The sequence below is a fragment of the Argopecten irradians genome, chromosome 10, assembly GCF_041381155.1.
Source record: "Argopecten irradians isolate NY chromosome 10, Ai_NY, whole genome shotgun sequence".
NCBI lineage: Eukaryota > Metazoa > Mollusca > Bivalvia > Pectinida > Pectinidae > Argopecten > Argopecten irradians.
In genome coordinates this window covers 9385674-9401504 of record NC_091143.1, presented here as the reverse complement: position 1 = coordinate 9401504, position 15831 = coordinate 9385674, and the positions used below count along the sequence as shown (strand labels likewise).

The following is a 15831-nucleotide window of genomic DNA, read 5'->3' as shown; positions in this document are numbered from 1 at the left end:
CGTTGTTTCATCCAATCAGAGAGGATGTTACAAACGACGACTTCATGAGATGATAACATAATTTTAACCAACGAAAATCGTAACAATTAAGCAAGATTGAACTTCTGCATGATCTTTGGGCTGTTTTACAATATGTACAGAATTGACCTGGAACTACCGATACAACCGTCTTTTCCATTGTGCTTCATTGGTTAACACTTTTAGTTCTACCAGGGATTACGAGAGTGTGTTGTCCAAGATACAATATCACACAGCGCTTTAGAAGACACTTAATATCTCTTAACACAAGCCTAGTTTTCGAAACATTTTATCGATAATACATCTATAACAATCCGTAATAAGTATGGAAATGGTCATGGTTGTAATTTATCGATCAAATCTGATGCTTTATGAATGTCAAGAGGGATTAAATGACTTTATGTCTATGATGATTAATTTTTGTGTTGAATAATTAATATCCAATTTTGTAAACCTTGTTATATTTCAGTCCTCCTTTGGATGACTGGTCTACAGTATATCTGATTTGTAGTTGTTGCTAATAGTGATAATCTCTTAAAATTATCTAATGTTTAATCTAACTTGGTGGATTTAAGTAATAAAAACTTATCATCCTTTTGGATGGCCATTTCAATTTCAGTCAGTTTTGTAATTGTCCTTCATCGTGAGTTCTTGACCGGCGAAGATAACTAGCTATATGGTACATCACCTAATTATCTGGCACAGCCATTGGTGACAATAACATTTATTGCTGGCACAGCCATTGGTGACAATAACATTTATTGCTTACTTAAAGATGCTCCTCCGCTGACAAATGGTATTTTTTCACTATCAAAAACAGGAGCAGACGATTTAGTATTTTTCTTCACTTACAAAAGTTACTAAATTTACACCATTACCACCATTGAAAGGTTTGAGCTTCTAATTTTATTTTAAGTTAAAAATATAAAAAAATAATTAATTGCATCCCGAAAAAATTGAAATGATTGCCCATGCACCAAAAATAAAATGAATTATTTTATATTAATTTTTGTGGTGTTAATTAGACATATATATACATGATTAAACACAAATTATTGTTCAAATGATGAATTTCATTTATGCTCTGTCGGCGATGGAGCAACTTTAAGGTGAGCAAGACAGAGTGAAAGATGTCGTGAAGTTATTGTAGATACTATTAAACAGAAGCCTGTCGTTATATACACGGAGAGACATCTAAGTATTTAGCTGCAAAAGGCTGGGTCTTTTCATTTGCAATGTTCCAAAAAGTTATGGCAACAAAGCCCCTATAATTGGTTGAGACTATTTGATGGTCTATAGATAAGAATTCAATATTGTTATGGAAAAACCTTTTCGTTATTTAGTAACACCGGTCACAAACGAATAATTTGTATTAATAATTCGAATATGACCTCGAATATACAATATGAACCGCTACTACTTAAAGATAATATGTATAGGCTTTGCTTGTTATTAAATTTTGATTACAGATAACTGCGTCAATAACATTATTAAAAACAACGAAATGAGCATGGCATATTATTTCATTGGGTTTGTTTGTTTTATTGTAGATGTACATTTTATTAAATTGGAGATAGAATTATAGGCTTTGCATGTTATTAAATTTTGATGACTGATACCACTTCTTCAATAGAATTAAAAACAAAAATGAATTAACATGGCATATTATTTCAAAGGGTTGTTTGTGGTTTGTGTTATTATAGATATATTGTGATTTAGATAAAAGGAAAATAAAACTTTTAATTACAATGTATATGCTTCTCCCTAGTATTGTTTTTTTAGAATATAAATCAAGAATTGCATGTATACAAGTGTTCTACACCCCAGTGATGGCGGTGGCCGAACGGTTAAAATGTTCCGACACACATGTATTACCACAAGCTAGTTGGAATCCCATTTGGGACAGCTGCCAAGTACTGACCGTTTACCGTTGGGTTTCACTTGCTAATATGACGTTAGATTAATAAAATCACAAAAACCATAAACAAATCAGAAACATTTCTGCCTATAATGACCACTTTCGGTCAGTCTCTAGAATTTTACTAAAAAATTTGGCTGGACATATTTTATCTCTGCAACATGTGTGATTATATACCTAAATTACAATTGAGTCGAGATCCTCTAGTATTAGCATTCATTTGGGAAAACTTATCAATAACAGGTGACGAGTCAGGATGTCTGCCCTACAGAAGCATTCTAGAGGTCCTTTGTAGTAAACACAGCATGGCTTTGTTTGCAGGACAGTGTTCTTTGTCGAATTCTAGAAAAAATCTTTATGAAAAATTCAGTTATATCTTCGAATAGCTGTATAAAATTGTTGAATGTGGTCTCTTATATTTATTTTGATCTGTCTGTGATATGCAATGTGTACCCCATCGAAATCGACTTTTTGTAGGGCACTTTTTCAATCTAAGATAAACATATTATTTGCTTTCGATGATGGATGGAATACTGATTACCATACCATTACTGAGCCGTAGTAGAAATCAACAGAAGTTAATTATTATAGACTCAATAGAGATAGATCTACTTAATTTAGATTCGGTGTCAGTGTCGTTGTTCCGCAACTAAAGGCAAAAATATCAAAAGGTATCAAAAAGTGAGCGGATGGAGCAAAACAGATCGATAGCATTCCTAACGATACACTGCAACCATTTGGCGAGTCAACGTCGTAGGTAATGAATGTATATGCCAGAGTGTGCCAGGCGACGCGTAACAGTGGAAGCCAGACTTACTAACTATTTGGAGATACGGTCACAATGAAAAAGAAGAAGCACTCATCGTTATTGTTAATATGTATGATGAGTATAAGTTCAATAGCCACAACAAGACATTACCAGTTCAGCAGGATACTGCGGGTACCTCCAGTGGATCTTAGTAGTTACATAATAAGTTCCAAATCTGGCATTGCCAACCATGCGATTTGTGCGAGAAATTGCAAAAGTACTGAGTGTCTCTCGTATACCTACACACAACAGAAGGAGAAGTGTGAGTTGTATTCTCATTTAATTGAAGAGGATGACACCGCTGATTTATCGATCTCAACCTTTTATTTCTCCAAGGGTAAGTTTGGATATGTTCTGTGATCTTGAGATTGGCTTGTTATAATTAGAACAAAAACAACTTAATGATTTTACAAACGACATGGTCCCACAAGACAGCATTCCGTTTTCCTGAATGTTATATTGGTAGGTATAATTGGACAGTGTAGTAAGGGAATACACAGGCGTACTAACTTTGGAAAATAATTTTATCATTACGATCCCCATAGAAAAATTAATAATGTATCTACCGATTGAAAACATTGGTGCTTTTGCGTATTTCTCTTTTGATGGAAATTGTATCAGTGAGTTGCATGATAAAAGATACCGATACATTCTTCCGTGGACTCTCTCACAAAACTGTAATGGATATAATGCCGTAAAATTGTCCAAATATTAAATCTTGAGATCAGAAACGATTCAACAAACAATTTTTAATTTTCATATCATCTATAAGATATATACCGAAAACATAAACTTAAATGGTGGACACACTTAATTTAATACGTACAATCCATCAGCCTTTAGACGACCAATTTCAGAAACAAAAACCTTCCATACATGGTAAATGTACATTCGTGTTTTGTCTTCTTGTACAGTGGAACACTTGCCCTTTTTATAGTGCCATATCATTTTGATCATATCGCTAACGCTACTTAGCAACACATCCAACGCGGTCACATTATACTGACAACGGGCGAACCAGTCGTCCTACTCCCTTAATGCTGAGAGCTAAGCGGGATAAAAAACTACCATTTTTATAGACTATGGTGTGTCTCGGCCAGTGAAAAGAACCCAGAGCCTACTTTAAATGGGCAAGAGGGCAATTGAAGGCCAACGGTGAACCAGTGTCAAGGGAGACGTTAGGAAATGGAAAGTCATTTAGGAAGAAGAGAAAAAAGCATATCCAAGATTTAGTAGCCTTTTACCATTATGAAATAGGGGCAGCAGGTACAATGCTAACGTCCCATCTGCGTATATCATTATATGCTATATGTTGATCCCAAGGTTTGAATTTGAAATTAATGTCAAAATTGTAATCGTGGATGATTATTATATATGTACAATTTGTATCGATATATTGTTGTATAAATTAACAAAGCCAAAGTGAAGTCTATTAGGGTATAAACGTGATCATGATGCCATCACTTCATCGTCAAAATGGTTTCATCTTGTGCAGCATATCGTTATTGAAAACGACTTTCCAAATTTCACTTAAACATACAATTTTAATGCAGAGACACCAAAATCAGTTAATAATAATAATATATCAGTATTAAACTATATTCCTATGGCATATATGGTCTATTAAGATACCTAAGCTTTGCAGACAATCTTCCCGTAATGCGCGCTCTATACATTGCGGTAAAGGTAAACAGTGGTAAATAGCTAGGATGGAATTAAAAGTAAATATTTAAAATCCTTTCGGAAAAAAAAACAGACGAACGATACAGGACCTGTAGACCTCTTGGTAATTTACATATTTTAAAGAGCGTTCGACGGGATAAATTCGATACACAGTTATTAGACACCAAATACGGAAGAATATAGGGTCTTAAAGATACGTTTAACAAGCTCATCTTCGCCTAACCCATATAAGTTACTTTTTGACTCAATATCCTTCCGTATTAGGTCACTAACAAAATTTGTAAATGATAGAAATGATAGTTTGTTTGGCTAGGTAATTTGGTGACGAAGCTTGTGAGCTCGAGATCCTAATAGGGCACGACTCATAGAATGACACATCTATATATAGATTCATATGTAAGGCATCCATGTACAACTAGTTTTCCTGTGAATTTTTAAGTGGAGGAAACATAATTCTAGACACAGATAAATATATATGTATTTCCATGTCATGTTAAAATGAACCAAACAACCCTTTTTGTAAATAAATGATTTATCCACACAACATAAATACATAACATATTCAGGGTTTAAAGTGCCTTAAAAAGTCCTTTTTGTTATCTATGTAAATCTATAAGACTTTGGTTGGTAGAAACTTTATATGCTTACTCAAACATGTAGGCGTTAGAATTGTGCCTGCAGTCCCCATTGCACAGCAATAAAAGATAAGTTTTGGAATACTATCTATTATCACCTTCCTAATCGACCTTGACACCGGTATCGCTTCACTTTTAGCCTTGGGTTGAAATGCCTCAAGTTCTATTCCATATCATGGGATAAATATACGTGGACATAGCTCATAAAAATGATTTAGCAACGATTACGATAATATCCTTCACTGGTGAAAAATTTTCATCTATCGAAATTTAAAAAACAAACGGAATATGTTGTTTAATATTAAATATTCATTTTGTGGTTTTTTTTTTCTAAAATAAATCTAATTACGGATTGTATGTACAAGATGAATACAATAATGTTAATGAATATGTTAGACAATGTGTAATGTGCGGGGTTTGAGATAATTATATTTCAATTACAGTGTTCAGAGACTGTTCGTTTATCCCGGACGGGTATTCCTCTGGTGTGTACCACATCAAACCAACAGACGACACTATAGTAGCCTACTGTGATATGGACCGTACCGATGGACCATGGACGGTAAGTAAACAGTACCGACGGACCGTGGACGGTAAGTAAATAATACTGGTCACTTATGTCCAGGTACGTAATACATTCAGTACCGACGGACCATGGACGGTAAGTAAATAATACTGGTCACTTATGTCCAGGTACTTAATACATTCAGTACCGACGGACCATGGACGGTAAGTAAACAGTACCGACGGACCATGGACGGTAAGTAAACAGTACCGACGGACCATGGACGGTAAGTAAACAGTACCGACGGACCATGGACGGTAAGTAAACAGTACCGACGGACCGTGGACGGTAAGTAAATAATACTGGTCACTTATGTCCAGGTACGTAATACATTCAGTACCGACGGACCATGGACGGTAAGTAAATAATACTGGTCACTTATGTCCAGGTACGTAATACATTCAGCACTGAAAAACTCACAGTAGCAGTGTGGGTAAGTAATATGGTCAAATAATCCATTTCAGTTGAGAAAATGTAACTTCAATTCCCAATAGGAAAGCATAGGAAAACTCTTTAACATTGTTTTCTTAATCTCAGTAATGCTTTTGAATGGAGAATTTTACGTTAAGGAATATTGATGAATCTGTGCCGAGGTTAACTCTATAATACGCATTATATGATGTCTGTTGCAAAAGTACAACTTAAAGAAACGCAAAGTTTAGCAAGTCCAACGAAAGACAAGATAAATGTTAAGGGTCTACATTTAGGGATGGGGCGACTTCTTAATGCATATCTGTGATATATAGTATATAAGCCTACTGTCATATGGACCGTACAGATGGACCGTGGATGGTAAGCATAGCCACACCATTATCAAACAATATCTTGTAAAATAATTTCAATTAAAACGCTTGTTATGCACAAAACCGTAAATTATTTTGTTCGTGTGCAATTTTTTTGCAAAGTAAATCCATGAAAATGTACCTCCATGATGAAGAATGTTCCTTAGTTATTTGGAAAGATCATTGTGATCAGCTTTCCACCACGAAAGGAAAATTTAAAAAGTTAGCTTCCTCTCTACCTAGTGTAAACGTTAGGTGTTTAACAAAACTATTGCGAATTAATTGAAGTATTTTTGAAACGGATGACAAAATAGGACATATCGTAAATCAGTCGCTATAAACATACACTTTTCATCAGGCAGGAAAATATATTTTATGTAATGATAATTGTTACAATTGCTACAAATTCCGTTACACAAAACATGCTTTCCAACCTGATTTGTGCCCTGTTGATGACTGGTATAGTATCAGTACCCAAAGGGGTCAAAGTCTACAAGTTTTCATCAAAATGAAAGTCGAAGGTCGTTGCTCGTTGTGCGTGGTATATCCGAAGTTTATATACCGCAGGTGTCGACGTATTGAGAGCAACGAAACCCAACACTGTGTGCTTTTGTGTTGGTAATTCTTACTTTTTCCATGTTGAATACATTAAATGTTGATACTTAAAACGAATTTTCATGCAGACGCAAATGCAAAGACTAGTATCATTTGCATTTAGTTTGTTCATATCGAATTCGTTTTTGTGTTCGGTTACATCATTGTTTTAATATTTAACCACAAACATAGCGAAATACAAATCAAATGTAAAATTATATGGATATTTTCTGTAAAACTCGTAGAGTTAGCTGTAAAAATGTCTTATTTTCAAACCATTCATTTTTTTCTGGGATTGTTGAATTCTTAGCGTCCATAGAGTCAATTTCCAAATGAGAGTTCCAATCGATAAAAACTGCATAAAATTATTTTCTTCCATTATTAGTCGATACTTATCCTACAGAACGATAGTTATGAACATTCCATTCCAAATGCTACCTTAAAATGTGTTCGGTGATCAACTTAATTCCATATCGTGTTGTGCTCTGCGGATCATAGTTTATATAAAACTTATGTAATAATTATTTTATAGAATATGCGAACTGCTGAAACTTTTCCATTTCTTCATAACTCTGTGGAATAACAACTGACAAAAAACTATTTTTTACCATCCAGGTTATTCAGAGACGAATAAATGGGGATGTTGATTTTTATCGCAACTGGACGGAATACAAGAATGGATTTGGTGATCTTCTGGGGAATTTCTGGATTGGTATGTGTAGTCATTGCAACCAAGACTGTCATGTCACATCCAGCACTCTAAATATGTTACAAAGTTATGTTCGTATTGTACAAAGGTTTATCGCATTATAGAGTGTTATTTTATGAAAGATACATACGTTTTTGACGCACTAACTTTTGTAAAAGTAACGGAACTCGCCAGTAAAAGAATCCATGTAATATATTTCAAACGCAAATTTGCGCAGTTCTCCTAGAAAAAGAACTTTGTTGTTTTGACATATTTGTGTGTTTTGAATGCTATCTCGAATACACGTGATTACATCACAAACGTATATTGTAATTTAGAAAGGTTTAAAATCGATTTTCAACTACGAAGTTGAATACTTGGATTTTTCAGATTAATTTTCCTTACCCAAAATAAAAAAAGATATTTCAACAAATGGAAAAAACTGCTATTTTTGCGTTTGCGTCGTATCAATTATTCTCCCTAAGGTAACGACAAACTCCATCAGCTGACCGCCACCCCGAGGGTACTACGTGTGGAACTGGGGGCATGGAACGGAACAACAGGATTCGCTAAGTATTCGAGATTCCAGGTGGCAAGCGAAGATTTAAATTACAAAATCCTGGTTGAGGAATTCTCTGGACACATTGGTAAGTTACATTTGTTATCTTACAAATCTTCATTTTGGGACATGGTTCGCATCACAGCAGGAGCGAAAGCGTGTTACCAATAATTCCCGATACAGATATAATACTGTAGCTTGATTGACTGAATGACGTCAACTTTTCGGTTTTTTATCAACATTATATTCATGACAAACCTTTCTATCATACTTTTTTAGAAATTATAAATTACGCACGATTTGATATCATGAATGGGGTTGGTAAAACATAGTTATTCGGCTCCGATCTAATATTTGACGCCATGCCACGTAACGAAATGATATGTACAATTGACCTAGAGTTATGTGCGTCAAGATGCACTACCCATTGTTTTTGCGCTATTAAACGATATCACCTGTAGTATACTGTTTGTTACGTAGGACGAGCGTCGAGTAGTTAGATAGGAAATGAAAACAATGAATCTACAAACAATTAACCATTTATCTACATAAAACACATAACACACTCACTCTCAACCCGTTCCACACCGAATATTCAGTATCTAAAGTCTCTGCTTCGCCACACTGAGTCACAAAGAATCACGAAAAGTCACCAGCAACGCCAAGATCCACAAGTAGCTACAATCGGCGTCGGCCCACTATGGGAAACAGCATCTCTAAATATAAACATGCCACCAATCCTGACGCAATTTCAGCATCGCAACGTAGAGATAGTCCGTCACCACATACTCCTCATGGTCTGGCCCTTGGGGGTCTAATGGCTGACCTTCCTGAATGAGGGTCCTGACGCCCTCACTCCCTTATAAGTTGGCTAGGCCATGGTTGAGGTTATGTCCTCCTGATCATGTGACCGTCACTTGGAGCTTAAATGAATAAACAAACCAGCTAATACTTGCACACAGCTTAACATGCACCTATGTCTAAATATGGGAATCATTTTAGCAAAATAGCAGAAAATCATTACAGGAAACTGCTAAGTTACTGCCGAATATCATAAGACATATTCTATTACAACAACAAAAATGGTATGTTTAAACATAGAATACGTGCGAGGTCAGTATTCCTTAATATCTATATCAACAATGACAACCGCAATATTTTACGACCATTCATGGCTTCCATACTTTTTTCCACTCACACATACATTTCTCATCCGAGTACTTTACAAACCCATAATACTAAATATAAGTTATTATAATGACCCAAACATATGCATATAACTTATTCTAAGATTCACATATTAAAATACAAGACTATATTCGACTCTAATTGCACAAAATACAAAATGTACACATGGCAAATCACAATATCAATACTATGCATGACTCACCCGCACGTTCTAACGATTGTTTACCAATGATATTTATCAGTTATAGATCTACAAAAACAGTAAATTAAGAAAAGAATGATAGATATAGACTTACGATAGTCTGTCATCTGTGCCTGTATGTCGGTATAAAGCTTTTATCACAGCATATAAGGCGTAAATCACCCAAAAAACAACTCTGCACGAATTCACGTGTCCGCCTTGAACTCGGACTCACTTCGGTCGCACATCCTGGTACTGCGGCCCATATGGAACATTGACAAGACGGTACGGCAGCACATAAACGAATATATACATACGACGTGACACCGGTGATATATCCAGTACCGTTTGTATTGTTTCCAAACGATTTCCTACACGACTAATGCTCCATATCAATTACATTTAACGGTTCCACTTAGAAAAAAACAAATGAATTACACCATCATGATTTTGAACACAAGCGTCAAAAACCGATTGAAATAATTGTAGGTACAAAAAATATATGTGTAATGGTATTTGTGTGTGCTGATATATGTTTTGATACAATAAAGTCAATAAAGTGATATTTCGTCCACATCATGTAACAATGCTAATATTTTACTTTACTTAAATTATGTGTGAACGTATCAATGTATTTTAAATTTGACACGAGAATAATTCGTCTATAGATAAAAAAAAACTTTGAAAAAATAGTGATAATATTTTACAGAACATTCGCTCCGCTTTTAACATAAAATAATGCAGCATGATCTTGTAATATAATGGATAAAAACAAAAGACGAAAGACCAGTAAACAATTATTAGTGTTTTCTATAACGTTGTCCTGCAAAGCGGCGGCAGACGTGAAAGCGCTTGTGAAAATGCAGAAATGTTTATTCAAACCGGAATAATTAATTTTTCTTTGTTTTCATACCAAATCTGGCTTTCTGATTGGCCAATATTTTTTTGCATACCACTATGAAAAAAAAATCGAGAATGGCGCGAAACCCCGAGGTTATCGTGACGTCACAACAGGAATGTTGACGTTGCGTATTGATTCGGAAAAAAGAATCCTTTGAAAAACCACTATAACGTTACATTTAAACATACTTCATTTTATCAAATATAGTATAACATTAATTATAAGCATTGATGTCACTATTTTTTTTTATTTTATCGGGTTATGGAAAAAAACTTTCACAGTTTGCAAACAATTTTTTTTTCATATCCCGATAATATTAAAAAATAGTGACATCAATGCTTAAGTGAAACAGAAATACTTTAAGGTGAAAATCTATGGTAATTTTTCACCCGAGTGAAAAGATCAATTTTGACATTTTTACTCAATACTTAGCAATCAAAACTTAGCATTTACATTCACTGTAAAGATATCGTTTGAGCGGGGAAATCATTTTTTTTAAATCAAACCAAAACTGTAATATTACATACATGTACATCTTTCCACGCCCGTTATGTACATTTGATTATGGTAATGTATGTTTCTTTGAAATTTGCACCCCATATGTGGAAGTAAATTACTAATCGGGGAATAAAATAAGAGGGGTGCATTCAACATAAAGAAATACCTGTACAAGTATCAGTGGGCGTGTAGTGTAGACCTAGGTTAGAGACGTAAAATATAATAAATATTATACGTCCCTTGATTACTAACAGTTATATTTCATCTCGTGAGGAGGAATCTTTTTTAATATTTTTCACTCATGCATCGTACTCGTGATATATAAAACATATGAAATTTTTTACCCAATTCGATGAAATATAACTGTTACTCAGGAAACAAGGAATATTCTTTATTTATTATGTATACTACATGTGTGTTTATGTTAGGTACTGTGTAGAAAATTTTAAGTGTGCATGTTGATATTTACCATTACAACATTTCAAATATTCAGAGGATGCCATGGCTAACGATAACGGGTACTCGTTCACAACTTACGATAGAGACAACGATTCAAACACAACAGCAAATTGTGGCGTTGAGCGTCATAGTGGCTGGTGGCATAAACAGTGTACCCGCGCCAACCTGAACGGACGGCACCAGGAAATTAAAAACGAAATAAAGAAGACGATGTATTGGAGATACTTCCCAGATCCACTGATACATTTCACACCTTTGAAGACCTCAACGATGATGATCAAATAAAGATTCTCTCATGGAATTTGGATGAAAAAGTTCATTGTACTTAATATAATTTATATTGTTTATACGCCAATTAAAACATAGCTTTGTCCGCTATATTGTTTCTGTATTTTAACTCCAATGTCGTGGTATTATTACATGTATATGTAATATGTGCAATCTTGAACTCTATTGTAAGACAATAATTAATTCAATTGTAGGACAATATTTAACTTCATTGTAAGACAATAATTAACTTCATTGTAAGACATCAATTAATTCAATAGTATGACACTATTAAACTTCATTGTAAGACAATAATTAATTCCGTTGTAAGATAATAATTAACTTCATTGTAAGACAATAATTAATTCAATTGTAGGACAATATTCAACTTCATTGTAAGACAATAATTAATTCAATTGTAGGACAATATTTAACTTCATTGTAAGACAATAATTAATTCAATTGTAGGACAATATTTAACTTCATTGTAAGACAATAATTAATTCAATTGTAGGACAATATTTAACTTCATTGTAAGACAATAATTAATTCCATTGTAAGACAATAATTAACTTCATTGTAAGACAATAATTAATTCCATTGTAAGACAATAATTAACTTCATTGTAAGACAATAATTAATTCCATTGTTAGACTATGATTAATGACGTCATGACGTATTTCGTCTCACACATTGAATGTTATATTTTGTCAAGGTGAAATAAGATATTTGTAAAACCGCTGTCAGACGTAGCTGATAACAAGCATATAGCTACCACAAAACAGCCAGGAACACAAAAAACACGTTCGAAGCGATTAAAGGGTCATAATGAACTAAACAGCCTATATTTGATGAGATCTCCGGACAATTCCCTTAAGTTCAACACAACAATGAAAATTTCGTTTATTTTAATCTAAATTTCTAAAAAAATCCCACAACACAAATATGAACTCTCAAAATGAAATGTATCCAAATCTGTATGTGAATGTACCAGGTTTTTACAACATGTAACAGACATTTCAGATCAGTTAATAGTAGCACGTACAACTCTTTCTAACATTATAAAAACTTACATTTTATCCATTTAATAATTTGTAGATGTTTTACATAATTCAGTGAAAGGTTTATTGTTTATGTAATGTATATAGTACAGGATGAATGAGTCATGTGTAATTAGTGTGGTGAGATCCCCACTGTATGGGGACATTGTTTAATTTTTTGAAGGCTGATCCTAAGGCCCTAACATTCAAACGAAATTCAAATTCAAAAATGACATGATGTTTCTTGGGCATTTAATGTTTTTTTTTTTTTTTTGTTTTTTTTTTGTTAAAATACTTCATAATAAAATTTTAGTGAATAATTCCGGAAGCAGCCAGGATTTATAACTATAACAGGATCGTCACCAGTCTAAACGTGTACCCGAATCATGCTCACTTTACAGATTTCCTGGCTTAATTATTGTAACCATAGTAATGAAACAATATGATAATACTTATTCGCGTGTCTTTGAACCAAGGCAAATCCTAAGAAATCCATAACATGATCTTCTAATATCCATTAACCATTTTAATGTTAAACACTCATTTTCTTTCATACCTACACGTGTAATACTGGCTGGTCTAGGGCAATACACTCATGGCGCCTAAGGCTGTATTGCATGGCTACCCATGCAATAAAGCCTCGTGACGTCACGGCGTCAACAAAATCTCTATTTCCTCGGTAAAATTTTAACATTTTTTTTCACAAAATTGACTGGTTTTACCATAAAAGATGCAAGCAACGGAATTTGTGTTGAAAATATCACGTAATTTTTCATGTATGGAAATTGACTTCCAGTCGTGGATTTCTTCGAATTTATTTCAAAATGGCGGGATATTATAGTTGTAAAATTGCAGTAAAACGTCGTGGTATGAAAGAAAAATACTCTTTCATAAGTGGATATGAAGGATAGGGATATTCTACCCTCGGGATCACAAAATGTTGCAAAACCCTCGGCAAGCCTCGGGTTTTACTAAATTTTGTGACCCTCGGGTAGAATATCCCTATCCTTCATATCCACATATGAAAGAGTCTTATAGTATTGAAAGGTGTCAGAAGCTTAATGGAAATGCAAATATTATATATTACCGTGTATATCAGAATACAAAATGAAGCCAACAGATTTGCATAAACATCATTACTCAATCTGATAGGTTGAGGAGATACACAATCATGTTCAATGTAAAAATGTTATCGCAAATTTATAATACGTTGTCCCACACAGGAATTATTTGACTTAAATGGTCTTTCTCCGACGGAAAATCCATTTGCATATGTAAAACATTGTAACAGATATCTACAGCAATCCCGCTTTCTGTTGTCGGACACAGTTATATTTCATCTCGTGAGGAGGAATCTTTTTTAATATTTTTCACTCATGCATCGTACTCGTGATATATAAAACATATGAAATGTTTTACCCAATTCGATGAAATATAACTGTTACTCAGGAAACAAGGAATATTCTTTATTTATTATGTATACTACATGTGTGTTTATGTTAGGTACTGTGTAGAAAATTTTAAGTGTGCATGTTGATATTTACCATTACAACATTTCAAATATTCAGAGGATGCCATGGCTAACGATAACGGGTACTCGTTCACAACTTACGATAGAGACAACGATTCAAACACAACAGCAAATTGTGGCGTTGAGCGTCATAGTGGCTGGTGGCATAAACAGTGTACCCGCGCCAACCTGAACGGACGGCACCAGGAAATTAAAAACGAAATAAAGAAGACGATGTATTGGAGATACTTCCCAGATCCACTGATACATTTCACACCTTTGAAGACCTCAACGATGATGATGATCAAATAAAGATTCTCTCATGGAATTTGGATGAAAAAGTTCATTGTACTTAATATAATTTATATTGTTTATACGCCAATTAAAACATAGCTTTGTCCGCTATATTGTTTCTGTATTTTAACTCCAATGTCGTGGTATTATTACATGTATATGTAATATGTGCAATCTTGAACTCTATTGTAAGACAATAATTAATTCAATTGTAGGACAATATTTAACTTCATTGTAAGACAATAATTAACTTCATTGTAAGACATCAATTAATTCAATAGTATGACACTATTAAACTTCATTGTAAGACAATAATTAATTCCGTTGTAAGATAATAATTAACTTCATTGTAAGACAATAATTAATTCAATTGTAGGACAATATTCAACTTCATTGTAAGACAATAATTAATTCAATTGTAGGACAATATTTAACTTCATTGTAAGACAATAATTAATTCAATTGTAGGACAATATTTAACTTCATTGTAAGACAATAATTAATTCAATTGTAGGACAATATTTAACTTCATTGTAAGACAATAATTAAATTCATTGTAAGACAATATTTAACTTCATTGTAAGACAATAATTAATTCCATTGTAAGACAATAATTAACTTCATTGTAAGACAATAATTAATTCCATTGTTAGACTATGATTAATGACGTCATGACGTATTTCGTCTCACACATTGAATGTTATATTTTGTCAAGGTGAAATAAGATATCTGTAAAACCGCTGTCAGACGTAGCTGATAACAAGCATATAGCTACCACAAAACAGCCAGGAACACAAAAAACACGTTCGAAGCGATTAAAGGGTCATAATGAACTAAACAGCCTATATTTGATGAGATCTCCGGACAATTCCCTTAAGTTCAACACAACAATGAAAATTTCGTTTATTTTAATCTAAATTTCTAAAAAAATCCCACAACACAAATATGAACTCTCAAAATGAAATGTATCCAAATCTGTATGTGAATGTACCAGGTTTTTACAACATGTAACAGACATTTCAGATCAGTTAATAGTAGCACGTACAACTCTTTCTAACATTATAAAACTTACATTTTATCCATTTAATAATTTGTAGATGTTTTACATAATTCAGTGAAAGGTTTATTGTTTATGTAATGTATATAGTACAGGATGAATGAGTCATGTGTAATTAGTGTGGTGAGATCCCCACTGTATGGGGACATTGTTTAATTTTTTGAAGGCTGATCCTAAGGCCCTAAC

General features: G+C 33.7%; 1 protein-coding gene and 1 long non-coding RNA gene across 2 annotated transcripts; one reads left to right on the top strand and one right to left on the bottom strand.

Annotated features, from left to right (window-relative positions):
• The first annotated feature begins 2812 nt into the window (after positions 1 to 2812).
• LOC138334074 (angiopoietin-related protein 7-like) lies at positions 2813 to 8664 on the top strand. The gene is made up of 4 exons (XM_069282790.1): positions 2813 to 2876; positions 5506 to 5624; positions 7619 to 7715; positions 8177 to 8664. The coding sequence occupies exons 1-4, from the start codon at positions 2813 to 2815 to the stop codon at positions 8419 to 8421; spliced, it is 525 nt and encodes a 174-aa protein (XP_069138891.1). The 3' UTR covers positions 8422 to 8664.
• A 113-nt stretch (positions 8665 to 8777) lies between these two features.
• Positions 8778 to 9967, bottom strand: LOC138332527 (uncharacterized). Its single transcript, XR_011209841.1, has 2 exons — positions 9735 to 9967; positions 8778 to 9173 (listed from the first exon to the last, which is right to left on the bottom strand). It is a non-coding gene; the product is annotated as an uncharacterized lncRNA (long non-coding RNA).
• Between the last annotated feature and the right edge of the window lie 5864 nt (positions 9968 to 15831).

What these genes read in the sequence shown, in the direction of transcription:
- LOC138334074 (XM_069282790.1), top strand. Translation starts at nt 2,813, where the DNA reads ATGTATGATGAGTATAAGTTCAATAGCCACAACAAGACATTACCAGTT. An exon ending in GTACCGATGGACCATGGACG is followed by an intron (nt 5,625 to 7,618) that starts GTAAGTAAACAG and finishes TTTACCATCCAG; the next exon opens with GTTATTCAGAGACGAATAAA. An exon ending in TCTGGGGAATTTCTGGATTG is followed by an intron (nt 7,716 to 8,176) that starts GTATGTGTAGTC and finishes ATTCTCCCTAAG; the next exon opens with GTAACGACAAACTCCATCAG.